Source organism: Haplochromis burtoni, unplaced genomic scaffold (genome assembly GCF_018398535.1).
Source record: "Haplochromis burtoni strain Fernald_Lab_line unplaced genomic scaffold, NCSU_Asbu1 Contig_122, whole genome shotgun sequence".
NCBI classification, from domain to species: Eukaryota; Metazoa; Chordata; class Actinopteri; order Cichliformes; family Cichlidae; genus Haplochromis; species Haplochromis burtoni.
This window is the reverse complement of record NW_024582483.1, coordinates 73,047-99,211: the sequence shown is the minus strand read 5'-3', so window position 1 is coordinate 99,211 and position 26,165 is coordinate 73,047. Positions and strand designations below refer to the sequence as shown.

At 43.1% G+C, this 26,165-nt stretch overlaps 3 protein-coding genes across 9 annotated transcripts; all 3 read right to left on the bottom strand.

Moving 5' to 3' along the window:
- Positions 1 to 31: 31 nt before the first annotated feature.
- On the bottom strand, positions 32 to 9,726 carry zgc:112980 (uncharacterized protein LOC503706 homolog). Of its 4 annotated transcripts, none has more exons than XM_014335846.2 (19): positions 9,576 to 9,725; positions 9,027 to 9,156; positions 8,838 to 8,946; positions 8,655 to 8,748; positions 7,478 to 7,628; positions 7,254 to 7,371; positions 5,571 to 5,696; positions 5,421 to 5,483; positions 5,207 to 5,329; positions 4,972 to 5,127; positions 4,847 to 4,900; positions 4,015 to 4,244; positions 3,396 to 3,475; positions 3,152 to 3,241; positions 2,972 to 3,049; positions 2,797 to 2,901; positions 1,769 to 1,842; positions 1,356 to 1,459; positions 32 to 507 (listed from the first exon to the last, which is right to left on the bottom strand). In XM_014335846.2, the coding sequence occupies exons 2-18, from the start codon at positions 9,145 to 9,147 to the stop codon at positions 1,399 to 1,401; spliced, it is 1,833 nt and encodes a 610-aa protein (XP_014191332.1). In that variant the 5' UTR covers positions 9,148 to 9,156; positions 9,576 to 9,725; the 3' UTR covers positions 32 to 507; positions 1,356 to 1,398. The 4 variants fall into 4 exon arrangements, 3 of the variants coding, with proteins under 3 accessions (XP_014191332.1, XP_014191333.1, XP_014191335.1); XM_014335849.2 differs by lacking the exon at positions 32 to 507 and adding an exon at positions 1,628 to 1,649; XM_014335847.2 differs by lacking the exon at positions 1,769 to 1,842 and having other exon boundaries at positions 9,576 to 9,722.
- A 1,318-nt stretch (positions 9,727 to 11,044) lies between these two features.
- Positions 11,045 to 16,457, bottom strand: ptcd1 (pentatricopeptide repeat domain 1). Its single transcript, XM_005929326.3, has 8 exons — positions 15,824 to 16,457; positions 15,538 to 15,678; positions 14,200 to 14,418; positions 14,008 to 14,109; positions 13,194 to 13,841; positions 12,832 to 12,948; positions 12,485 to 12,667; positions 11,045 to 11,913 (listed from the first exon to the last, which is right to left on the bottom strand). The coding sequence occupies exons 1-8, from the start codon at positions 16,286 to 16,288 to the stop codon at positions 11,662 to 11,664; spliced, it is 2,127 nt and encodes a 708-aa protein (XP_005929388.1). The 5' UTR covers positions 16,289 to 16,457; the 3' UTR covers positions 11,045 to 11,661.
- A 3,023-nt stretch (positions 16,458 to 19,480) lies between these two features.
- fbxl18 (F-box and leucine-rich repeat protein 18) lies at positions 19,481 to 25,791 on the bottom strand. 4 transcript variants are annotated; one of them, XM_005929329.2, is made up of 9 exons: positions 25,693 to 25,791; positions 25,371 to 25,583; positions 24,489 to 24,686; positions 24,008 to 24,357; positions 23,482 to 23,617; positions 23,083 to 23,400; positions 22,322 to 22,773; positions 20,152 to 20,370; positions 19,481 to 20,030 (listed from the first exon to the last, which is right to left on the bottom strand). In XM_005929329.2, exons 2-9 carry the CDS (start codon positions 25,422 to 25,424, stop codon positions 19,874 to 19,876), a joined length of 1,884 nt encoding a protein of 627 aa, XP_005929391.1. In that variant the 5' UTR covers positions 25,425 to 25,583; positions 25,693 to 25,791; the 3' UTR covers positions 19,481 to 19,873. The 4 variants fall into 4 exon arrangements, with proteins under 4 accessions (XP_005929391.1, XP_014191337.1, XP_005929389.1 ...); XM_014335851.2 differs by having other exon boundaries at positions 22,322 to 23,400; XM_005929327.3 differs by having other exon boundaries at positions 22,322 to 23,400; positions 25,371 to 25,580; positions 25,693 to 25,781.
- Positions 25,792 to 26,165: the final 374 nt, after the last annotated feature.

Genomic DNA, 26,165 nt, shown 5'->3' with positions numbered 1-26,165 from the left:
TTGTCTATAAAAGTACACATTACACCATCAGTTACTGTGGTAACTAGAACTCCATAAAAGCCCGTTAATCCAACCGTGTTTTTTTTTTGTATACAGCACACGATTTGAAACAAAGTGCCTTTATAAAATGACAGAGCAACAACATCCTTCTCTCTGACACTTGTACTGTTGTTTATCTTGCTGTGGAGACAATAAAATCATTTTATATTCAAGCAGCGATTCAGCAATCTAATGCATAAAACTGTCTTTTTATTTATAACTGTAACATTAACATTTATGAACATTAAAAGGTGAATCAATATCAAGTCTCTTGTCATCAGATGAATAACAGAAGTATGTGCATTGTACCAACATGAGCTGGTGTGAGGACGCAGGTACAGTCGGGCATCTGTAAGACGCTGGCGACTCTCCGCAGTATTTAACCCTTTGTGGAAGGCAACAGTGCTGTAAACAGTGTTTAAGACTTCTGTAGCTCTGCAGGGGGTAAGTATGTGCAATCAGGATGCACTGGAACAAGAAGAAAAGTAATGACAATGAGATTCAGTCAGACACACGTGCAGTGCTGAAATGATCACATGGCTGTTAGAATTAAAAAAAAAAAAAAAAAAAATCCTTTATCAGACAATATTTCATAGTTAAAAAGTCCTTGCTTGTCCCACTTGTGCTGAGGTAATGTATGAGTCGGCATAAATATGTAGCTCTAACGCTTTTAGAGCCTCTCTTCCCTCCGTCGCAGACACTTAACGCACCTGCTGCATCCACAAAGCAACTTGCATTGTGGAGGAACCGCACACACACTCTTCACCCTGCTGCCTTCTGGCAAGAGGTACTGGAGTATTCAGGCCCTCACTGCCAGACTGAGACAGTTTCTTCCCAAGCTGTTAGACTCCTGAACACTCAGTAACTGGACTGACACACATGCATACCTTCATACACGTCAATACCAAGCACTTATCTGCAGAATCACACACATTCAAACACCAAGTTACTTTTTGCACATTTCTATTGCACTGTTCTGTCTGTATCGTTCTGTCTCTTGTTGCACTGTCTTTGTTTTTGCACACTGCACTTTATGTAGTCCTGTGTTGATTATCTGTTCTATGTCATATGTAGCACCACGGTCTTGGAGGAACGTTGTCTCGTCTCATTGTGTACTGCACAACTGCACATGGTTGGAATGACAATAAAGCCACTTGACATCACACTCCATTTTTATATTTACATTTAACGCACACAAACTTTTTTGGGGAACTGGGATGGTATTAAATCAAAGCTTTTCTGTTTCTGGAAGTTAATTTGATTAGCTAAAGGATGCTGAGATTTGTAGTGGTTTATCTCAAGACTTGTTCACATACCTGCTGTTTTCCCTCTCCTGTGCAATCGCCTGAAAGAATCTTTTCAGATGTTCTTCACTGGAGGAAAAACTTTCACAAAGCCACCTAAAGGCCCATGAATTCTCCTGCAACACAAGAAAGCTGATTAAACAACAAACAACAGCACAGCCCCCGAGAATTCAAAGTGTGAAATTATAGAATCTTTTCAGTCAATAGTGACCCCAAACAAACAGACAAAGCATACAATTTTAAAGTTGTGGTGTCATATGTTTAACTGCAAGTAACACTCTCACCTAAGAGAAAGCATCCTGCATCCTAAGTGTAAAAATGTCAGAAGAAAGACTTCTGTGAACAGCTGGAAACTACACACTAAACTTCAGCTGCTTTTATTAATTTGGAGAGTTATTTATCCATTACTGGTGTGTTAATCTGACCTGTCACAGGTGGTTTCCATCACAGATGAGACTTGAGTGAAGAGCTGGATCTTAAACATTTCTTTAGAGAGCAGCTACAAAATTGTAGATCAAAGTAAGAGTCCTGACAGGGACTAGAAAGAGAGAGCATATTTCTCCTGTTTTGGCTTCCCTTCATTGGCTTCCTGTTAAATCCAGAATTGAATTCAAAATCCTGCTCCTCACATACAAGGTCTTAAATAATCAGGCCCCATCTTATCTTAATGACCTTGTAGTACCATATCACCCTATTAGAGCACTTCGCTCTCGCTCTGCAGGCCTACTTGTTGTTCCTAGAGTATTTAAAAGTAGAATGGGAGGGAGAGCCTTCAGTTTTCAGGCCCCTCTTCTGTGGAACCAGCTTCCAGTTTGGATTCGGGAGACAGAATTAACTGAGGGAAAACAGTGTGTGGCTCCAATAACCAAAGACACGTGGATTTTATGACTCTTCCACAGTGTGTCTTTTGTTTTGTTCCCCCCCAGTCTTAAAAGGTAGGTTTTCCTCCCCACTGTTACCAGTTGGTTGGGTCATCTGTATTACCTTCCAATAAATCATAGCAGGAGGTGACTATTCCTGTGATTTGGTGCTATATAAATAAAAAATGACCTGTAATCAATTTGAGAAGAGTGAGGCTGAGAGTGATTCTCTAAAACAAGCTTTTCCATGTTTCTTTATACTGTACTTGTCTTATTTGTTATGCACGTCTGTTGTTTTGTAATTTGAGGGGGGGAAAAGGAAAAAAAGGAAGGCCATCCAGTGCCAAATGAAAAGATGCAGATCCATCCGCTGTGGCGACGCCTTGGGAAATAAGGGAGCCGCGAAAAGTACCTTTAATTATTTCTTTAGCGAGACAAAGATGCAAGAGACACTCAAACTGTCATGGTTACACAAAATTATAGCACCGTTATTGTTGCGTGTGCCAATAGAGCCCTTTACATGATATAGCTTAAGTATGTGAAAGCACAAACAGTGGCGTGGCGTCTATGGAAGGAAAGCAAGAGTTGGCTACCTGAAAGGTGTTGAGCACAGGTAGGATCGGATACAAAACGGAATCGAGGATTCTTTGGCTCAAAGCTTCCGTCACCAACAGGAGCAAGGCCTGATCTGGATACACCTGCGAACACATTGGACTGTTTAGTTCTCGCAAATTCTAAACACTGAAGTGTAAGTGTTAATGCACTGACCTCATGCAAGGATCGTGGGATCTGCATATTGGAGCCCTTCTGATCAAGCAATATCCTTTTCACAACATCCCGTGCTTCCTTCATCATTCAGACATCGAGGAGACAAAATACAGAATGAAACAAAGCAGAGAAACATGGAGAAAGCTGCAAGTCTAACTCTAACAATCAAGAAGTACACACCTGCAGAAACTGCATACTGGGCATGGGTAAAGCAGTGAGTGAACCGCAAGGCTTGTTGACAATCGAGAGCAAACTGGTCCAACACCGAGACTGGATCAGAGGAGTATTAGACATGCAGTCAGACATGGGACATACTAGTCAAGGTTTTAACAAGTATAAAATGTACCTAAACCAAGAAATAAAGATGGCAGATATCTAGAGACAAAAACATTTTTCAGACTTGAATGAGGAGCTTTTAACTTACATCAGCATATACAGCACTGCAGCATCCCTGAGCCCTGAGAGCAAACCTCACCAGCTCATGACGTTTCAGCGGCACAGCATCTACACACAGAGGGGAATCAGATTTCTTATCAATCCTTGTTTTATACTAAATCTTATCCTGAAGCTACGTTTACACTGCAAACCTCATTGCTTCATTTGGATATTTTGCGTTGATTTTTTTTGTTGAACTGTTCATATTAATGATGCAATTGTGTGGCCAAAATCAGATTCCCATGTGACCTGATTCATATGCTCTTGTTACTGTTCTTACAGCAACAAAGACTTCTCACACAGGAGGCGGTCATACAGAAGCAAGCAGAGGTCACAGTTAGTATAACTTTAAAGGGCTGTAGCTGCGATCACATGACATTATTGTGCATGTGACATCTCTATTGAGGTGTATGTGGATGCACAGTTGAAGCGGGAATGTGGTGGAGTGATGACATGAATGGCTTCAGTAATGCACTTTCAACTGAAAATTTCGTGATAATTACAGTAACACTAAGAAAAATCAGACACAAGCACAAACTGACTTGGGTCACTTCTGAGCTTGGTACAAACCCCCCCCCCCCAAAAAAAACAAAACATCTCTGCTGGACCTTCAATAGACTCCCACGCTGCACCAGCACAGCAGAGCTCTCCCGGTTTACTGACTGGTGTCAGCTTTGGTGCAGTCGCTGTTTCAAAGACTTTGAGATAAAAGAGGAAGAGGTCCGGAGTAAAGTGGGAAGCGGGAGCATTCACCGAGGGGAACAAACTTGTGAGAGCTGATGAAAAGTCTCCAGCCATGCACATGAAGTAGGGGATGAGGTCTTGTATCTGCTGAAACCTGACAGAGAAACAAATCCAATGCAGCAAGTCAGCAACATGTCACTGCTGGTGTCTAAATATTTAAAAGTTTGATTTGAGATTTTAGTTTCTCTATAAATGGTAACTGCAGATTGACAGTCATTTCCGAACCTATATTTAACGAATTAATGAACTCCAGATGGGGTTTTAAACTATGAAATATGGAAGAGCTACAGTTTTCCCCTTTTTCAATTAAAAATGTATTATCCATCCTAGACTGGAAGAAGAAGATTGAAAATGTGAAGCAAGTGCAGAAGCGCCTCAAACCTCCCCTCTTCCTAATGGCCGTGGCGTGGGGGTGATCGGCTTATAGTTTTTACTTTGTAAATGTAGAACAAAACACGTTACACCTACGACACTGATATCCTGATCCAGGAAACTGTCTCACTCTCGCCTGCACCTGGATCAAGGATTTTCTTACAAAGTGCCGACAAATAGTCAAGCCTGGTCCTCACCTCACCCTCAAAACACCACTCAATGCTGGTTATGTTTTTAAATCATGTACTGACATGACAATAACACAAAATGCACTTTACTGGAAAAAAAAAAACAAAAAACAGAGGAACCTGTGCATGTACTCACTGTGCGGTGTCGTCTGTCTGGACGACTCGCAGATATCGACACAGCTCTCTGTACCTGCAGACAGAAACAACACAGTTAGACAGCTGTCTACACACAGCAAAGTGGATGAGTTCACGTATACAAACCTGCGCTGATGCTGCAGTAGCTCCGTCCTCAGCAGAATCACAGAAATCTGTTCAGCCAGGACGTCTTTCTTGCCTTTGTCCTTACGCACGCCTGACACGTTCTGCCCCTTCATCACAGACACGAGCAGGACGTCGTTCCAGGGGCGAACACACAGGCTGGAGCACACAAACATCAAGTTATAGCAACAACATATACATGTAACAGGTAACCCTGGAGGTTAAAGGGCGAGCATACCTGTTTCTCATGTTCCTCAGCTCAGCTGGGAAATGCAGTTTCTTGCAAAACTCCTGTAGTTTGTTAATGAAGCCTGGAGTAAAATTAGCCATCACCATCTGTCTCTGTACCAATGCTATTACCCTGGTAAGCACACACAAACACAAGTAGAAGATGAATATCCAGGTGAATGAGCTACAGGTATAACACAAGAAGTGAACGTGCATGCATTTACCTCTGCAGTAACATCGTTTTAGCTGTATCAACATTAGCCATTGGAGAAGCAAAGATGAAACCCCTGTAAATGGAATAAAAAATATTGAAAAACATTTGAAAATTAAGAAAAAAGGAATGTGTGTAGAAGCGGAAATACTGCAGTGAGTACCCTGAGAAATGGAAATGTCTAATAAAGTCCTCAGCAGCCCCCAGACTCATGATGACTGCCGCTCTGCTGTCCTGTTGATCTGCCTGGTTCAGGAACGAGGACACAAACTCAAACACCGGTGAGTAACTGGAACAAACACAACAAAAAACAAAGGAAAGTTAAAGAGACGTCTTAATATACAAGTGTGTGGACTCGTTCCAGCACTGCACTCCTAAAATTAACAGCTGACCTCACTGAAACGTTACGTCAGACTTTTTCAACTCGGTTTTCCTTGGTCTTTTCACGTGTGTTATGAATAAATCTTCTTTTTTACGGTACCGGTACTAGTTTTATTTTGTTGTATTTATCCACGACACCTTAAAGGCCGGTCCGTGAAAATATTGTTGGGCATGAACCGGTCCGTGGCGGAAAAAAGGTTGGGGACCGCTGGTTTAGAGGAGAAGTCAGTAATGCATCAACAGAACAAGCAATAAATAAAGAAATACTTTTAAAACAAATAATTAAATCAAAAATATAAAATCGCAGATTTACAACCAGGCAGTCCTATGAAAAGAAACTGAAGCTTTTATAACACTATCTCCAAATACGTCACTAAAAGCAAAGAAAAGTGTGCACCCTTTCTCCAAGAATGGCTGATGTTAAGGCATCAGCTGTGTTAAACAATATTGGTCACCAGGACTCAGGGAACCAAAATGACCTCAGATGGTCTAAAGGGTCATGTGTTTGAGGTGAGCCTTGGTGATCTGTAGGATGAATAGCTGGTCTTTCCACAAGTTTAAGCTCATTACTGGGAATGTTCAAGGCAAAAATTGTCACAGCAACTTCCATGGACCTGATCCGTAACAAGATATGGCAGACTTGCCCCCAACCGGTCCCAGCAGTTAGCTGCCCCTTCCTGAGCTCTGTTTTGCTGCAGGTTTCTCCTGCAATGTGAGTTTTTCCCTTCACACTGTCACCAAGTACTTGGCTCGAGAGGGGTCGGCTAACTGTAGGATCTTCACCTTACAATCCAAATCACTGTGAGGCACTTGTTGATGTATTTTGACACTATATAACTAAAGTTTATTGAATTGACCACAATTCAAGCCCAAGTGAATATAAAGACCACTGATGGCTACTTTCTTCTTCTTTTTTGTGTGGGTTTCACAAAAAACTGTACCAACCAGATTAGAAAGACCTCCTACACCTGATGGAGCTCATGACATGTGATGCTCTGACCAATGACCAGAAGAAAGTGCTGAACAAGGTGATCCACGACAGTGGTTCACACTTCAATGTTGGCCTTCTGTCAAATGTCTAAATAATTATACAAAGTTATTGTGAACTGGACTGTACATCAAAGCAGAGCATTAAGTGATTAACGAGCCAGCTGCTTGATGTATACCTGCAAGCTCAAGAAGCTTAAAAAGCCTTAAAAAGTCTGACTTGGGGAAAGTGATGAAGTTCCATGTTGAAGGTGGTGGCGGCAGTGCAGCAAAGGCAGAGGGTAGAGACAGCGGACAGCTATGACCGTGCCCATCCCGTAGACAGTGTAAAAACACTGACCTGAATAATCAATGTAAATGCTCCACATATTTATAGACATATTGGGAATCTCTTACAGCTATGGATGTGTAATTGGTCCAGATGTGGCTCCTAATCATTGCAATATAGAAATCAAAATCTGAGTGTTATGAAACATACTTGTAGATGAAGCCTTGTTGGTTCTCTTGGCTCAGACCATATTCCTTTAGTGCCTCGCCTTTCATGTAGGACGAGTAGAGTGCAGAGAGCTCTTGTCTGAACTGCTGCAGCAACGTCGCTGGACATGAAGTGAAAATAAATAAATACATTAGTAAGATATATTTAAAGTCACAGTACAAGAGGTTCATCTCGGGTGTCTCCTCGCATGAATTTGTTGTTTGCACCTGCTTGTCGGAGGTGCGAGTCCATTTCTGACAGGGTGAGGTTGAAAGCAGTCAGTCCTCCCAGCAGCTTATGGTTTCTGAGGTTGCTCCAGAAGGCGCTCCTCTTGTGGCTGTTGCAGTGACAAATGCCGCTCACGCACCACATTTCACACTGAAAAACCAGCGAGAAAAGCACATCAATCACTATTTTGTAAGAGACCTCCCCATGACTTCAAGGACCTGCTGAGGACATAGGGATGTAAAACTTCACTGACATAAGCTGGTGCTTGTTCATGAAGAGCTCTAAAAATCAAAACCTGAATTTTTTAATCGACTCTGAATTTAATCTGGAGTCAGTGCAGCTGGGTCAGCAACAGCGTGCCATGAGAGCTCTTGGAAGACTTAGCACTCTGACCAACCTTCAGACATTCCAGGAAGTGTTTACTTAGACAACAATGAATTACAGCAATCCAGGGGTAAAGAAATAAATGCATAAATAACAATCTCCAGGTCAGAGTGTGACACAATGGGACTTGACAATATGTCTTTAGTGATAAAAACAAAGTGTGAACCACAGATCAGACATGAACACTCAAAGTGATGTTCATGTCAAATCCTGATAGAAATTTAGCAAACAAGGCAAGGCGACCAAGAGCTTCTATTTCCTTAGGCAAAAATAAGTCAGGGGCATAAACAAGGACTTCCTCATTAAATTGGAGAAAGCTGTTTGCCATCCAACTCTTTATAGACCTATTCAGGATCTGTAGCTTAAAAAGAGAGATGTATAACTGAAGGTCATCAGCATAGCAGATAGCAGCGATGACAGTCATGTTGTTAAAGGTGCCCAAAATGTGCTGAAGAGGGAGCAGATACAACGGAAACAATAAGAGCCCAGTACAGAACCTTATGGCACACCACAAGTAAGAGAAGTGGAAGAGGACCTGTATTCAAAATTAGCTTAAAATGAGCTGATAACACTACAAAAAAATCTTTAATTCTTTATTTCCCCCCATACTGTTTCTTGATACAGTGTTATTAAAAAAAAGAAAAAGAAAAAAAAAAGTATGCATTTATTTAATTTTTGAGTAGGCAAGAGCAAAAACAAGCAAAAAAAAAACCAAAAACAGATGAATACAGTTTGGTGAACCCTCCAAACTGCTGGTCAGAAACATTTTGTCCTGTTAACATTAACACCTACCAATGATGCCAGCTTATCGCAGATGTAGCAGAAGCACTGATCACAAATGAGCTGGTTACTGTCTACTGGCATGTTAGTCTCCAACTCTGTAGGCCTGAGCGTGCCAAAGAAAAGCAGTGTGAGCACCTGACACAGTAAGACGGGGGTAAAGAGCACTGATGGTCATTTCAAAGTGTATCTCACGTAAAAGAGTGTATGGGACAGTCGTAGCGAGCATGAGGTAGCACATCAGCGTGGCGGGAGAAGGTCACGACCAGGTCTTCCTCCAGAGTGCTGGGAGAGGACACGCAGTCTGGAACACAGAGGCTGTTAGTGATTAGTCATAAGATCATCCACAAACACATGGAGCAAACAAAATAAAACCGCTGTCACCTTTTTCCTTCACATCCACCACCTCCACGATGAGGCAGGACATGTCTCTGTCATCCTTATGATCATCGTCATCATCACTACTCAGGATGATTATATCTCCACTGTCTGCTGGCGTGCACATCAGAAATGCCTGGTTAAAAAAAAAAGAAGAAGAAGAAAGAAACAGAAAAAGGAAAACCAACCATCAGTTAGTTCACAGATGCAGACCTGCAGTATGAAATGCGTGCATGAATGTAGACTTAACCCTGCAGTCATGCACCAAGGCTGCTAGCCCACAGGCTCAGCTGTGTGCTTTGTTGTGAATTTCTAAACTTTAGAGGTCATACTTTCTCAACAACACTGTGTTATTCTGCAGCATGAACTGTTCCAGCCAAGCCTAACAAAGGGACAGTACGGTTTTCTTACTTTTAAGAGGACAGTTATTTATTTTTACAACTTTAGAAACGCGTAGAAAAAAAAGTCGACCTCGCGCTTTATTAGCTGCAGGCGAACGTGTAACGTAAACCACATAAATGACCGCGTCGGTACCGTAAACCATAGTTTTCTTACCTTGTTCTGTTTTACTGTTTGTGTCTAAACCGAAGTACGCTTTCCTTCGCGCCTGGCGACCGAAATTTCTGCGTCACCGGATGTGATGGCGTCGCTTCCTCTGCTGCTGTTTCTTTCTTCTGTTTTTTGCGGCTGTGTAACAGCTTCGAGTTGCATTACCGCCGCCTCCCGCATAGAAGAGAGAAAACAGTCTAACTAAGGTGAAAATCATCATCTTGTTAATACATTGCTCCTAAAAATTAAGGGAACACTTGGTCACTCGGTCGAGTCTCTTCAACTTTGTCAGTTAGGAAGTAGAAAGCATGTAAGCCACTTCTTCAGGTTAACATCAGTGTTAAGCCTGGGTTTGAGGTATGAGCTCACCGACCTCTATGCTCGGACGGGACCATGTTTAAATCCAGTTTTTCTATGTACTCTTTACTTCCTCTCTGACAGTCAAACATCACTGAAGATAACATGTATTAAATTAAATACTCAATAATAATCTGTCAGATTTTACCAGAATTGTGATATTGGTAAATCTGTTTACTAACACTTTCCTTCCTGGGATCAAATAGACCTCAATGATATATTCAAAACACATTCATTAAACACTTTTAATACACAGCTACTGCACTCTGTCCTCTCATGGCAGGTTACTTTCAGTATGCATAAATTATGTGATTTATCAGATGCTGCCAGCATCAATACAGGGAGTGCAGAATTATTAGGCAAGTTGTATTTTTGAGGAATAATTTTATTATTGAACAACAACCATGTTCTCAATGAACCCAAAAAACTCATTAATATCAAAGCTGAATGTTTTGGAAGTAGTTTTTAGTTTGTTTTTAGTTTTAGCTATTTTAGGGGGATATCTGTGTGTGCAGGTGACTATTACTGTGCATAATTATTAGGCAACTTAACAAAAAACAAATATATACCCATTTCAATTATTTATTTTTACCAGTGAAACCAATATAACATCTCCACATTCACAAATATACATTTCTGACATTCAAAAACAAAACCAAAACAAATCAGCGACCAATATAGCCACCTTTCTTTGCAAGGACACTCAAAAGCCTGCCATCCATGGATTCTGTCAGTGTTTTGATCTGTTCACCATCAACATTGCGTGCAGCAGTGTTCCACATGCTTCTTGCGACCCTGTTGACTATTTTGAATGAAACGCTTGATTGTTCGATGATCACGCTTCAGAAGCTTTGCAATTTTGAGACTGCTGCATCCCTCTGCAAGATATCTCACTATTTTTGACTTTTCTGAGCCTGTCAAGTCCTTCTTTTGACCCATTTTGCCAAAGGAAAGGACGTTGCCTAATAATTATGCACACCTGATATAGGGTGTTGATGTCATTAGACCACACCCCTTCTCATTACAGAGATGCACATCACCTAATATGCTTAATTGATTCTGCAGAATCAGTCTCAAGCAAATCCACAGGAGATCAAACTGAATCCATTAAAACACAAAGTAGTACAGTCCTGTACTGATTAAAGGTTTGAGTGGGCTGAAGCAGCGAGTCTGGGAATAGCTGCTTTAGAAATCAGAAATGCATTTGCCTCTTATTGCAAGATGATTTATCTTCAGCTCTGGGTCATCAGGTTCACGCTTACTGTTCGTTTGGATAAAAGTTGACTTTGAAAATGAACTGAGCAAACCTGACATTTAACAAAGGCCCTCAACTTGCTTACAAATGCAGGTAATCCTCACACCAAACAACGTTATGAAACTGCTGTTTGTTTATCGAAACGCTGATCAATATTAATACTCAGTTAACCCGAAATCCACAAATTTTATGACCAGTGTGGGTCACTGAAAGCCAATGGGTTGGTTGGGTAGAAAATACGGCCGGGTACCTTTAAAATGACAGTATAACTGAAAAGATGGAGATGAAGAAGTTTTATTTTTCAATAAACAAGCCCAAAAAATTGAAACTGGAACATAAATTACAATGACATCACTGTTTTTCAAGAATAACGCAACCACACGAGCCACTATTTTGATCCAAGTCCATCCAGGGTTATAAAGTTTATTACAGAACAAGCAGCAGGTAAAAGAGTGGTCGTGATGATCTCCTGGAGTTCAGTCACACAGCGGACGTGCGGCTGCTCTTCCTGTCCCTGTTGCGAGTATGACACCTCCTGGCTGCTGCTCTGTGGTTCCTCTGGGCCTCCGTCAGCCCATCTGCAGCCTCTGTTCTCAGCTCTGCAGCATCTGTCTGGGACTGCAGCGCTCCCTGCTCCTCCTCAGCGCTCTGAGCAGGCATGTGCTTGAGCCACTGCTGGTAGTAACCACGGAAACCGTCAATTTGGACCAGATAGTTGTTTCTGGATTTGTACTGGGATAGAGAGAGGGGAGAGGGTGCCAAAAAGTGAGGGGACCAGAGTGAAAGGAGAAATGTGAGTCATACAGTCACCTTCCAAGTTGGATCTTTGTTGTGCCACGAAATGAGAAGAAGTTGTCTGTTTACAGACTGCACTGAAGTCAGTAAACAAAGAGGCATTAAGATTGACAGCATACACACTTCAATTAGAGCAAAATAGTTTACAGTGTTTTTTATTCCCGTGTTTCCAAATTAGATTTTACTTGACTGGTCTGCCTGTGTATTTTAACATTGGCTGGACTTGCAACTTGCCTGCTTTGGACTGCAGCCAGTAATAATTGTTCTGCTCTGCAGCCTCAGTGAGCTTGCCACCAGCTGAAGTCTGTGATAAGAGACTCACTGGAGAGGCAGCTAATTATATGGTACTTATTTGTGAATTAGAAAAAAACAAAAAACAAAAAACACAACTTATAAAGGAATATCCTAGCAATTATTTGAAAAGAGCATATGCCTTCTCTAAATATGTGGGAAACACTCATGTACCAATCATTATAGATGTGCTCAATATAGATGGGTGCATGCTAACCTGGTTATAGTTGGGAGGATATTGTGCAGCAAACTCCAGCTGTCTGATGATGACCTCATTAGGCCAGACTTTCATGTCACTCATGGTTTTAAGGATTGTTCTTAGGTAGACGTAATCCAGTTTGCGACTCGCTCGGCCAATCAGAGCAGAGAACACGTAGACGTTAGGCCTCAGTCCTGCTTCCTGAGGAAAAACGCATAGAGCAAAGTTAACTAAGATGCACAAGCACCTAAACCCTGCATTCTTTCTACCGACCAGCAGGAGGCGAGTTCTGCACTAACAATGCCAGAGACAGAATTCAGGTCAATAAACAGCCAAATTTAGTGTAATAACATATGCTTTGTCACCTCTATGCCTTTCAGCAACTGAAGGCCGTCTTTCTGCTGGTCACAGGCTAATGCAAGGCACCCAAATGTCTGCAGGTCCACATTTACATTGCGCTGTCTCATTACACTCAGCACAGCCTGAAAAGTGAAAGAAGTGTGTGAAAAACAGCACGCACAGTTTAAACATTTCTAACTCCACTTTTGTTAACGTTTACCCAAGTTTAAAATTTGTGTTCCTTCCTCCTCCAGATTTACAGATACCAGATAGACAACAGTTTTTCTGAGGACTATTTCTCCTAAGAAGTTGCTCCAGGATGGGCGTCACAAACAAAAACAACAGACACTTCATACATGGCAACACACACACACACACACACACACACCTTTGCCTCGTCCAAGTCCCCGGCTCGCGCTGATCTGTGAATCACAGAGTTGAAGAACGCGACATCAAGCTTCACTTGATGCCGTTTGGCGACCTTCAACAACACCTGCAGAGACTGGTAGCCTGGCTCCATCGTGTCGGCCAGTAGGGTCAGAGTCCTGAGGTTTGGACTGAGTCCGTTAGCTTCCATCCTCTCTAGAAAACCTTTAGCTCCACCGATGAGGGCGAGCCTGTCTGACATTTTATCTACAGTGCCAAGGGAGACCACAGCACCTCTTTTACCCTCAAAAAGTTCTAGTAGGTTAGGAGCAGAGGAGTTGGCGACTAACTCTTCGGGTAATCGGGCATTTACTGTTTGCCTGACCGGTATCAGATGGGCCGAGTCATGTCTGAGTCGCGTCTCACTGCTGTCTTCCTTCTGCTCAGGCTGGATAAATAACTCTCTCTCAAGTAGGTCGATGTCTATCACAGCCTTGCACCTGGACTCCGACACATCCTTGCTCCCTTTCTGACCCTCACAGTCAGTCCCCAGCAGAAGAGCAGTGGCCAAGGCAGGATCGCCAAGTCCACAATCTCTGGCAGTTCTCAGGAGCAGGGTATAGTTGTGCGAGTCAGGACGAATCCCTGACTGCAGCATCTGGCGCCACACCTGAAATGAACATTACGAATGAGCTTATTCGTGTAGCAAGTATCAATATTGTTTAATGACCACCTGATGTATCATTATCAGATTTTTAAGATCAACACGAGCTGGCATTGGTTGGGCTATTTTAAAGTTTACTCCTAAAAACATCCCACACTTAAGTATTACGTACCTGTAACGCCAGCCTGAATCCTGCCTCTTTGTCCTTCAAGCAGCCCATCAGCAGGTAGTGAAATGTCTCCTGAGTTACAGCATGACCATTCTCCAGCATCTCCTACAAAATGCACACAAACCCAGAATAAGACACAATTTGGTGACAATGGATGAGCTTTCTCCCTTATAAACATGCAGCTGTGTGTCCTACCCTGAGCGTATAAATGCAGGCCTGAAGGTGGTTGGTGACAGCGTGCACCTTCAGAAGAGCGTGGTACGTGATTGTGCTGAGAGGGTAGTTTTTGCGACGCAGCTCTTGCTCTAGCTTCAGCGCTTGCTGCAGGCCAGCCTGTTTTGAAGGCGACTCGGCGCAGGCGTTGAAAAGCGCTGTGTAGGTTGCATCGTTAGCAGTGAGACCACGCTTCTTCATCTAGGAGAGAAAAAAATAAATAAACAAATTATTACAGAGAGGGTTTCTGACTGTGTATAACGATCTGTCAGAATAAAGGACAAGAATGAATAACACACTTAAATATAAAAAAACAAAACAAAACATCTACAATGAAACTAAACTGATTGTGAAAGCTGGCTCTTCTATGGCATTAGTGGACTAAAGCAGTCCCCAAGCTTTTAACCCCTCTGAATTTGAAATAAGACTTATATTTATTTTAACACACAAACACATAGGAGTCTCGCATCAGTGTCTGAAGCTTTAAAAATACTAGAATCTGTTCTTTGATTATAGCCAATCTCCACAGTTTTCCTGACACAAATCTGGGGGATGGAGGGATTGGCAGCCTGCAGCATTTAAAGTAATGTTTCTCATTAAATCTTGACTGCCATACAAATAAATTTATAGTAACTTTGATGGCTGTAGTAGCTGGTATGTGGGGCAGTTCAATTGTACAAATCATTTGTATTAATCTTAGTCTCTTCTTGTGGATATTAAAAGCGAGGTCCATATTCATGCATCTTCTCTGTGGTCTTCCTTGTTTCCTGCTGGCAGCTCTATCTTCAACATCCTTTGTTCACTACATCCACCATCTCTCCTCTGCACATGTCCAAACCATTTCAGCCTTACCTCTCTAACTTTGTCTCCAAACTGCTTCACCTGAGCTGTCCCTGTGATAAACTACATTTAGAATTTTGTCCATCCTGGTCACTACTGATGAAAATCAGAGCATCTTCAACTCTGCCACCTTGAACTACTCCTATCTTTAGTCAGAGCCACCGTCTCCCAACCATACACCATCGAAGCTCTTCTAGACCTTCCCTTTAAATCTTTCACCCTGCCTGTTGCTTCGGATTGTTGACCCCAGGCATTCACCTTCTCTACTCCTTGCACATCTCCCGTCTTGCTTCCACCTGCTCCTTAGCCTCACTACATATCACAATGTCATCTGCAAACATCACAATTCAGCAACTGGAAACTGCAGCACCTGAATCAACACCACTCTAAAACTGTCAAACACGAATATTTTAACTTAGAGTTAGAGTGTACCTTGCACACTGACATCTCATTTCAATTGGTCAAATTAAATATGCTTACATCATTGTAGAGTTTGAAGGCTTTTTTCAGTTGTCCAGCTCGTCCACAGCCTCCTATCAGGACCGTGTAGTTGTACTCCTCCGGCTGCAGCCTCTCTCCCTGCAGCATGTCCCTGCTGAACACATCCAGAGCCTCCTGTAGCTGTGAGAGCACAGAGGAGGGTTATAAACACATCAGCAGGGAAGAGACAGAACAGAATGCTCCTTTACGTTGGTTGCCAAGTTAAACACAAAGAAGAAGAAGAAGAAGAACAGCAGTTAACATAAAACTGCTCAGCCACACTAACCTTGTTCTCTTTGATGAGCTTTTTGCATTGTAAGAAGTACCAGTACGGTGTATTTCTCCTCACGGGCCTCCTCTGAGGTTTACCGGCGTCTTCTCGCTCTTCTTCGTTCCCGGTTCCGTCTTCCCGGTACTGCAGGTCCCGGAGGCCTGGGCTGCTTTTCCTGAACGTCCTCCTGGAGGCCATGTCGGTAGACAGAGAGCCGAAGTTTTCCCATCTAAGTGGTTCAGAGGGGGAGTCCAGTGGGTCCGCGTCTCCTCGAGAGAGGGCTGACAGACACACGGGCCTAGGATGCCAGGGAGTGTGTGTGAGAAGCCTGGATAAAGGGTGCTGTGACACATCCCGTCTGCCTGTTAGAGTTAGCGGTTCTGGTGACTTCTTAAGGGTTGAAAATGTGCACAGCCTAGCAGCAGGAAGCGATATTTTCCTCCCGTTTCGCGCACACGAACAGGCAACGGACGTCAGCATGTTTGTTAGTGTTAGCGAGCTGGTTAAAAGCTAACGGATCATGTCGGGTTTCTTCCTGTTGTCAGAAAACTACACAATGTGTTACACTTACAAGGCTAGCTAAAGGTGCACTAACTAGCTGCTGACAAGCTGAGTACAACCACGATGTTTCAATGACACAAACTTGCCCAGACCTTAATAGTAGATATACAAATATAATTATGAGCGTCTTTTTGGGGGATTATTTTTAGATCGTTGGAGTAAATTAACACATTTAATTTAATTTAATTTAATTAAAAGTATATTTCTATTAACGGTTTACATAAATTGTTGAAAAATACCAATCTAGTTAATTAAGGATGTCATACTTCGATCGACTACATCGACAATATGTTAGTACGCCTGTGTGGTGTTTAGGCTTCACATAATCTTTAGATAGATTGATATCGCCCCCTGCTGGCTATGAAAGTACATGTTCCGTCTTTTGAATGGGGTGAAATGAGGTGAAGGCTAAAGCCACATCTTTCTATTTACTAAACATCCAGGAAAATATTCTAGTTAATATCTAAGTGGCGGGTCAGGTGGGGTCAAGCAAGGCATAAATGAAACAGGTAATAAACCCTCAAGTGAATAGGCAGGATAGTTTAGTCAGCATTATTACCCTTGCAAGGAAAGCTATACAGCAGCATGTCACACTATGGTATTATTTCAGCAGAGGGCTCCAAGTTCAGTTCAATAGGCTAAAGCTTGTTAACGCATATACTTAACCAGCCAATCACATGACAGGAACTCAGTGCATTTAGGGATGTAGACGTGGTCAAGATGACCAGCTGATGGTCAAACCGAGCATTATATGACTTCCAGTGTGGCAGGTGAGATAGTTTGAGTGTTTCAGAAACTGTTGATTAACTTGGCTTTTCCCACACGATCATCACTTTTTATTACACTGAACGGTCTGAAAAAGAGAAAATATTCTGTGAGCGGCAGAGGAGAATGAAGCTGATACAAAGGCAACAGTGATTCAAATAACCAGTCGTTACAACCAAGGTATGCAGAATCACACCAGGTGCTACTTCTGTGTGCTAAGAACAGGAAACCGAGGCTACAGTTTGCACAGGCTCACCAACACTGCACGAGAGAAGATTACAAAAACATTTTCCGAGCGGAGGAGTCTTGATTTCTGCTGTGACATTCAGATTGTAGGTTCACAATTTGGCATAAACAGATATGTTTAGTTATAACAGTTCGGACTGGTAGTGATGGTGTAAAAGTGTAGGTGAGTATTTTTTTTGCAAACTTAGGGCCCCTTAGCATCAACTGAGCATCACTTTAACACAGCCTATCTGAGTATTGTGGCTGACATTGTTTTTCCCTTTGGGACTAGGCTTTACCCATCCTTTTATGGCTGCTTCCAGTAGGATAACACACCATGTAACAAAGCTCAGGTCATCAAAGTGATTTCTTGAAGATTTAGAGTTAAATTAAAGGTGAGTTGGACTTAAAATGAGTCCACGTGTCACCAGATAGCAATCAAGTACAGCACCTTTAGCATGGTGGTAAAACGGGAGAGTCACATCATGGATGTGCAGCTGAATAATCTGCAGCAACTGTATGATGCTGTCATGTCCACATGGACCAAAATCTCTGAGGAATGTTTCCATCACTGTGAACTCTTTATTGTCATTGCACAGTCATAGTTAGTACAATAGCACAACAAAGTTTGAAAAGTGTCCCACGTCAACACTAAGCACAGTAAACTTTAAAGTGGATAAAAAGTGCAAAAAATGTATGAATAATCAATGCTAGCTTTTATTTGAAATTAAGGAACTAAGTATTTTGGGGTTTTTTCTAAGTTCTGCATTTTGCTGTTATTTTGAGACAAAGCACTGAATTGTGATGTGGAAAGAAGTGCACCTGTTTCCTGTTACAATCCCTGTAGATACATATATTTGGATCTTAATTTTTAATCATGCAAATTACCCAAAACCAACAAAAGTCAAGTACTCTTGGTGAAAATAATCTGCTTTTATGCCTTTAAGCTGCCATTGAAGAAAATAAAAATTCTCTCTCTTCTTCAAGTATTTATCATTAAAAGGCCAGTGTGGCACTCGCTGCTGTGGCTGATCAGAAAAATCAGAAATCTACAACCCCAGTGTACGAGAGACAGCTTCGGCAGTGTTCGGAGTGTTTTTGAGACTCCGACTGAAATCACAGACAGCAAGAAGTTTGGAAAGATTTTGCAGCTGCTGGAGTTTACAGATATGTGAATGTGGACAGATCTTCATTTTTTCAATTGAATTCAGTTTTATTTCTATTTTGCCAAATTAGAACAACAGTCCCCTAAAGGTGCTGTATATCATGGTCCCATGGACCCTACAATACAGAGAAAACCCCAACAATCATACAACCCTCCATGAGCAAGCATTTTTCAACAGTGAAAAGGAAAAACTCCCTTTTAACAGGAAGAAACCTGAAAACGTAACCGAGGAGAGGTGGCAACCGGTCTTTTTCTTCTCATCTAGCCTACCTACAGTACATTTTAGTGTGTTACAGTTCCTGACCAAGTCACACAGACTGATGGGTATCCATGGCTACTCACTCACTTCCTGTGTGCTTTGTTTGAGTCAGACTGACGGTGAAGGACATGATTCATATTCATGCAGCTCAAACAGCTTGTCAGGGTGATGACATTATATTCTCTGAGGTCATCACTGCTGTAGGCGAGCCCAATATCACACAGGAAGCTCCATCTTTAAGTGGCTTTAATAAAGGTCTGAGTAGAGCTCCTGCTGATGGCTCTGTAGGTCAAAGACTACAGGCAGTAATTAACTGTAAATGGGGTTCCATGAACATTAAATGATTCATTTTGACTTTCTGCTTCTTTCCAATTCATTTTGAACTTTGTACATGGTGTTAAAAAGGTCTGGATCCCAAATATACTTTATAAAAAGGTAATTGAGTATGAATATGATAACTTATCAAATCTCCACCCAATTTTATCTTCTCAGAGAATATTGAAATGAAAGAGATGTCAATATATTATTTTGTCTCAAACTGAGTACACTGAAACACAAAAAAGCAAAAAAAAAAAAAAGAAAAAAGAAAAAAAAGTTACCTCCAGTGCTATTCCACTATAGTTACTTCAAAGAAAAAAAATAAAAATAAAAAAATAACAGCCTGACATGAATGGAAGAGCAGCACACAAGGGAAGGATTAAAAATTATTTATACAGACTTTATTATGATATTTGGTACAAAGTTTAAAATACAAATGCATCCTAAAATCCATTTTGGCACTTGATTTTAAAGGAACTGTAATGATTTGTGATAGAGAAGCCTCAACCGTCACAGAGCCGCAGTACATCTGAAACATCCTGGAACGAACCGTGAGCCTGAGTGAGTCTATTTCCCTTGGAAAGATGATCACCGGTGTAAATGTAAACAATCGTGGAGCACACAAACAGAAATCATGGTGCTGATGACATTCAGTCTCAGCATCATTTGTGGATGTTATTTCGTGCAAGAGGAGAAAAAAAAAAAAAAAAAAAAAAATGATGAGAGCACCTCAACTGCTGAGCACCAATCACACTAAAGCATCCTGATGAGGTCACAATGGTGATAAATGTGGTGGTTGAGCCACGTGGCTCTGAAACAAAGTGATCCGGTCCAGCAGTGTTAATGGGATATCTCTGATGACTGAGGGTAGGTCTTCGTGTTGTAACGGATAGATGACCACACTGAGTGCCGGGCGCTCTGCTGAGAACCTTAAGGGAAAAAAAAAAAAAAAAAGCCAGAAAATACACAAGACGAGTGAAAAGACCCCACAGGTAAAACTTTCGACAGAATATGCCCCCTAGCTTTAAATACATGAACACAGTCACCAACCTGTCCAGCAGAGCTTTCTGCAGCGTGCGACACATCACTAAGGTGCCGCCCATGAACATGTGGCACATGACGACATGGCAGCACCGCTCCATGAAAGTTTCTGTGGCTGATGGGTCAAAAGTGCCACAGCGTGAAATAAGGCAGACGCGCTGCAGTCGGGAGCAGCAGGACAAAGCCTCGAAGAACGACGCATTCGCATTCAGGTAGGGCTGCTCCAACCTAAGAAACAGATGCACGTGGTTAGTTATCCATCCATCCATCTTCATCCGCTTTATCTGGGGCCGGGTCGCAGCCTAAGCAGAGAAGCCCAGACCTCCCTCTCCCCAGCTACCTCCTCTAGCTTATCCGGGGGAACACCAAGGCGTTCCCAGGCCAGCCGAGAAATAATCTCTCCAGCGTGTCCTGGGTCTGCCCTGGGGCCTCCTCCTTGTGGGACATGCCCGGAACACCTCACCCAGGAGGCGCCCAGGAGGCATCCTTGTCAGATGCCCGAACCACCTCAGCCGGCTCCTTTCGATGTGGAGGAGCAGCGGCTCTACTCTCCCAGATGGCTGAACGTCTCACCCCATCTCTAAGGGAGAGGCCAGCCACCCTTCGGAGGAAGCTCATTTCTGCCGCTTGTATCCGCGATCTCGTTCTTTCGGTCACTACCCACAGCTCGTGGCCATAGGTGAGGGTAGGGACGTAGATCGACCGGTAAATTGAGAGCTTCGCTTTTACACTCAGCTCCCTCTTCACCATGATGGACCAGTGCAGCGTCCGCGTCATTGCGGCCGCAGCACCAATCCGTCTGTCGATCTTCAGCTCCCTTCTCCCAACACTCGCGAACAAGACCCCAAGATACTTGAACTCCTCCACTTGGGGCAGGAACTCATCCCCGACCCGGAGTGGGCACTCCACCCCTTTTCGGCTGAGACCCAGGTGTGGAGGTGCTGATCCTCATTCCCGCTGCTTCACACTCGGCTGCGAACCGTTCCAGTGCAAGCTGGAGGCCATCACCCGATGAAGCCAACAGAACCACATCATCCGCAAAAAGCAGAGATGAGATTCTGAGGCCACCAAAGTGAAAGCCCTCCGCCACTTGGCTGCACCTAGAAATCCTGTCCATAAAAATTATGAACAGAATCGGTGACAAAGTGCAGCCCTGGCGGAGCCCATCACCCACCGGGAACGAGTCCGACTTATTGCTGGCAATGCGAACCAAGCTCTTGCAACGGTTGTATAGGGATTAAATGGCCCGTAGCAATGGGCCAGACACCCCATACTCCCGCAGCACCTCCCACAGGACACCCTGAGGGACACGGTCGAATGCCTTCTCCAAGTCCACAAAACACATGTAGACTGGTTGGGCAAACTCCCATGCACCCTCAAGTATCCTTGAGAGGATAAAGAGCTGGTTGGTTATATAAAGACAAAAATCTGAACAGACATGTCTTCAGTCAGAATTAAAAGTAGAAACAGTCTGAGATTTGTCCCAGTTCAGAGTAAAATATAGAGCAGGAGTGGGCAACTCCAGGCCTCAAGGGCCGGTGTCCTGCAGGTTTTAGATCTCACCCTGGGTCAACACACCTGAATCAAATGATTAGTTCATTACCAGACCTCTGGAGAACTTCAAGACATGTTAAGGAGGCAAGTTAGCCATTTGAATCAGCTGTTTTGGATCAAGGACACATCTAAAACCTGCAGGACGCTGGCCCTTGAGGCCTGGAGTTGCCCACCCCTGATATAGACCAATTGGACAACTGGAAAGTGAAAATCCTATTTGTTTAAAAGCCTCTCAAAACCAAAACATAATTCACAAATTACACTTTACAGGTAATTAACATTAAATGCTTTGATTGAAGAGAGTCAAGGGCAGGTCAATTTGCCCAACTTTAAAATGTTGGGCAAAATGTCTTTTTTCCTCCAAATTAACAGAAAAAACTGAGCCAACTGTCTGCTGGACAGTCATACAGGTTAGTGCTTCTTAGATGAGATCCTCTCATTTGCATATATGAACCTAATAGTCTATAGGGGGGAAAAAAGAAAAATAAATACGAATAATATTTAAGTGATGTTAATGTTCTTGCTTCAGGTGTATGAAATCAGACAGTTTTAAAGCACATTTTCATACTATGAGCATACTTCATACTATTATATAAACAAAGCGAACACAAAGTCATCTTCTTACCTGAGCTCCTGTAGCTGCGTGCACTGTTTAAGTGTGTCCAGCAAGGCAGCAGTGTAGTTCATGGTTTTCAGCGAACCCAGATTGGCGAGGGATAATACTCGCAGGTCTCTGCACTGCTTTGCCAGCTGTACCAGTCCCGTTCCCCTAAGAACTCCAGGAAGACCAGCCAGAGTCAGGCGACGCAATTGAGGCAAAGCCTCAAGCACCGCCAAATGTGCGTCTCCAATTCCTCGTGCCCAAGCGCACATGCCACGAGGCTCCACGCTTGCACGAGTGCACGGCTCAAGCCGAGGCAGTGTGGAAGCAAAGCCTGGACCGATAAGCTCAAAGGTCTCTAAAAAAAGGCAGCCAGCTAACAGCAAAGCGAGCCCCGATGTGCTGTCCCCTGACACAGAGGACTCTGAGGCAGGCTTGTAATTCTGGAGGCCCACACGAGGAACCTTCTTCAATCCCTGGAAAAGCGGAGAGAGATGAGTGTTCTGCATTTGCGTGTTATTTGTATTTAAACCATCTGACAGGGCGCAGGCAGGGAGAGTGAGAGACAGCAGGTGTCTGAATTTGGCCAAGCTGGCACACAGGTGGGTTTCCCCTTCCAGCCCAGGTGAGTTTTCATGATGATAATGTGTGTGCATCAAGTTTAGGTATTTAATGTTGGAACAGCTGTCTGCCAGCTGGCTCATTGTCCCAGCAGCCAGCTGATCTTCCACAATCCTGCACTCAGAGTAAGGAACGTGGTTGATCCCGCTCAGATTCAGACTAACCAGCTGCGTGGCGTCTCTTACACCACTGTTCAACAGCGACTGGAACACCTGTGGCCACAATGCCGGGCATCGGCTGAAGCTAAGGTGTTTGGGGCTGTTTCCTTCCAGAGCTTGCTTGAGTGATGCAGAGTCCAGCCAAGACCGAGGGAGCTGCAGGGCAACCAGGTCGCCCCGCTCACCCAAGCTCTGAGCCACTGAGGGAGCAGCAGGCCAGGGAGCCGGGTTTGGGCCGGGGATGGACACAAGGAAAACTCTGAGATGCTTCGGAACGTTAACGCTGAACACTGCCAGGTATAGGAGGAGCAGGGTCTGGTTTACCTAAGAACATGACAACACAAGCGCGTTAATTAAAGCCCATATAGGAACAGGTTTCATGGACATAAGCCCCAACACACTCACCTCTCCTGGAGCCAGCCTGGCAGTGAACTCCTCAAGCTGTTTGTAATGTGGCACGCTGCTCTGACCGACCATTAACTGACAGCAAACGCCGACACCCTCTTTGGTCACATCTGGGATGTCAAACTGCAACATCAGCCTACGGTGCAACGACAAGCAAATGCACACAACACTGTATCATTTAAATATCATACATTTTTGTTTTTTTAAGCCAAAGACACAGCTGTCACATAATTTACAAATGACAGCCATTTTATAGGCTATTTATAGATTTTTTTAATTAGACATGTTCCCTCGTTATGTCATGAAAATTAAGCAGATCAAAGAAAAATCAAAGTAAACCTATCAGAGAGTGGCTGGATTAAAGGACTGGCAGAACACCTCAAGGAAACGCAGTATGGTGGTCCAGAGAGCCAAAACCTATAAAAACTGTGACATTGTCCAAATATTTCTAGACTTTGAAGAGGGCCGCTCCTAAGCATTTGAAAGGGATCAAAAAACACAGTTGGGTCAGGGCCAACATCCTTACTTGCGGAGTTGGGCACAGCATGGCACTACACCGTAGCTTGGTGTCAACAGCATCTGCCTAAGCTCTGACAGGCGGCTCAGTGCATCCACTGCCTCTGAGCTGAGCTGAGCAGAGTTGAAACCTGGTGCCACATCAAAAGCGAGGGATTTGAGGAAAGCGAGGGAGGAGAGGAGACGGGACAGGCGAATTGAAGTGATGCGACAACCGGTGACATCTAGGTGCGTCACTCCTCTGCAGCGTGCGATGTGCTCCATGGTGGAGCCAGATAGCCAGTAGCAGCCATTCAGGCTCAGAGACTGCACATGATTGGCCAGCTGCTTTAGTATGCGTCGAACCAATGCGTCATCAGCCTGGAGAGAAATAAAGAACAGTCTATTTAACGTTTCATTAGAATACAACTTGCTGTTACGGAGGCATTTTCTTTTTTTAAACACATGGAAAGTTGTACACATACATGAACTTGAATATTGCAGTAAGTTACCCAATAATCCTCAGACAGGCTGACATGTGTGAGCAGGGTCTTGTCATGGCACAGCGTGTTAAGCTTCTGGCAGACATTTGCCACATTCAGCAGCAGGTCACACACTGGAATATGGCGCAGGATGCATAGCAGGATTTCATCAGACAAATCTGACATCCCCACGGAGGAAGAAGACAAGGTATCCTCATCGCACACAGCCTGAGCCAGACAGCACACAGTGTCAGTGAAAGGCGCTTTTAGGCCATTTGGAGAAAATTAGTCAATTAAATTCCTCTAGAAGGAATTTAATTGACAATATAATTTATACCATGACAGTATTATTTTATGTAGCTGTTGTACAGCTCTCCTTTTCATGTGTCCTGTTTTAGTGTCATTTTTGTACGTTTTTTTTTTTAAACATTAATATCAGGTATGTGTTAAGGATTCAATTTACTCGATCAGAAACAATCATTTCTCCATGGTTTATCTTTATTCATGAAGTATGACCCCCACTATAGCTGAAGCATTATTTAGCAGAAACAAAATAAAAATGAAATTTTTTTAATAGAAAAATGGCAATAGTGGTCCCTGTGCTCCAGGTTATTTTTTATTTGATAATACCACTTCGGGACAATACAACCTTTTAATGGTTATAGTACCAGGGCGTTTGAGCTTAGCAGATTTTCTCGATAAAACAAACCCACACGCGCAAACACCAAAACACACTTATTTCCAACACACTGTCGACGCCGGTAAACCAAACTCGGGATTAAAAGAATAATTGTGTAAAGTGTTTGGAGCATAACCTTACCTGAACGGCATTAACATTTTGTCGCTAACGTTACTTTGAGCTGACCTGCTCAGCAGCACCGCTAACTAACTGTGAACGCCGTCTTCACCAACCTGTAAAATCTGGTAATCCATGCCGTCTGAAACTCCGCACACATCCCCACTCATGTTTTTAAAAAAGGCTCATCCACCCAGCTGGAGCTTCATGTTCCGTGAATCTGCTGCGTGAAACCACAGGCAGCTGAACGTTTGTGTTACCGTTAGCTGCACGGACGATATATGCTGTCGCACGTGTCGGACATCTTTTTGCGACGGACACACTTCCTGCTGGTTCAATTTACACAATAAAATACAAATTATTTTGTAAAAGTTATTAAATAAAGTTTTGTATTTTTTTTATAGATGCTATTAGATAGATATAAAAAAATATATATACAGGGCGATAACAGAGCTGTCTTCTTTTGCTGGCTGCTCCCTTTAGGGGTCACTACAGTGAATCAGGGCCAGTGTCCTTCAGGTTTTAGATGTGTCCTTGATCCAACACAGCTGATTTAAATGGCTAAATGACCTCCTCAACATGTCATGAAGTTCTCCAGAGGCCTGGTAATATGGAATGGAATGGAACTAATCATTTGATTCAGGTGTGTTGACCCAGGGTGAGATCTAAAACCTGCAGGACACTGGCCCTCAAGGCCTGGAGTTGCCCACCACTGCCCTAGAGGTAACATATACCAGACGAGACAGCAGGATCTTGCTGTCCACAGTATCAAAGGCAGCAAACAGGTTTAGAAGAACTAAAATGGCAGGGCTGCCAGAGTCAGCAGTTAAAAGCAGATCATTAAGAACTCTCAAAAAAGACATCTCTGTAATGTTACCTGACACTGACTGAAACCTTTCCCACATACTCTG

Excerpts from the sequence above, each read along its gene's own strand:
- zgc:112980 (XM_014335846.2), bottom strand. The coding sequence starts at position 9,147 with ATGTGCACGCCAGCAGACAGTGGAGATATAATCATCCTGAGTAGTGAT. Across the intron at positions 5,128-5,206 it reads CTGAGGAACATGAGAAACAG|CCTGTGTGTTCGCCCCTGGA; the intron begins GTATGCTCGCCC and ends TGTGTGCTCCAG. Across the intron at positions 4,245-4,846 it reads CAGACAGACGACACCGCACA|GTTTCAGCAGATACAAGACC; the intron begins GTGAGTACATGC and ends TTTCTCTGTCAG.
- ptcd1 (XM_005929326.3), bottom strand. The coding sequence starts at position 16,288 with ATGCTGACGTCCGTTGCCTGTTCGTGTGCGCGAAACGGGAGGAAAATA. Across the intron at positions 14,419-15,537 it reads CCTTCAAACTCTACAATGAT|ATGAAGAAGCGTGGTCTCAC; the intron begins GTAAGCATATTT and ends TTTCTCTCCTAG. Across the intron at positions 13,842-14,007 it reads GATTCAGGCTGGCGTTACAG|GTGTGGCGCCAGATGCTGCA; the intron begins GTACGTAATACT and ends TGTTCATTTCAG.
- fbxl18 (XM_014335851.2), bottom strand. The coding sequence starts at position 25,424 with ATGAGTGGGGATGTGTGCGGAGTTTCAGACGGCATGGATTACCAGATT. Across the intron at positions 24,358-24,488 it reads GCCTGTCTGAGGATTATTGG|GCTGATGACGCATTGGTTCG; the intron begins GTAACTTACTGC and ends ATTTCTCTCCAG. Across the intron at positions 20,031-20,151 it reads CAGAAAGCTCTGCTGGACAG|GTTCTCAGCAGAGCGCCCGG; the intron begins GTTGGTGACTGT and ends TTTTCCCTTAAG.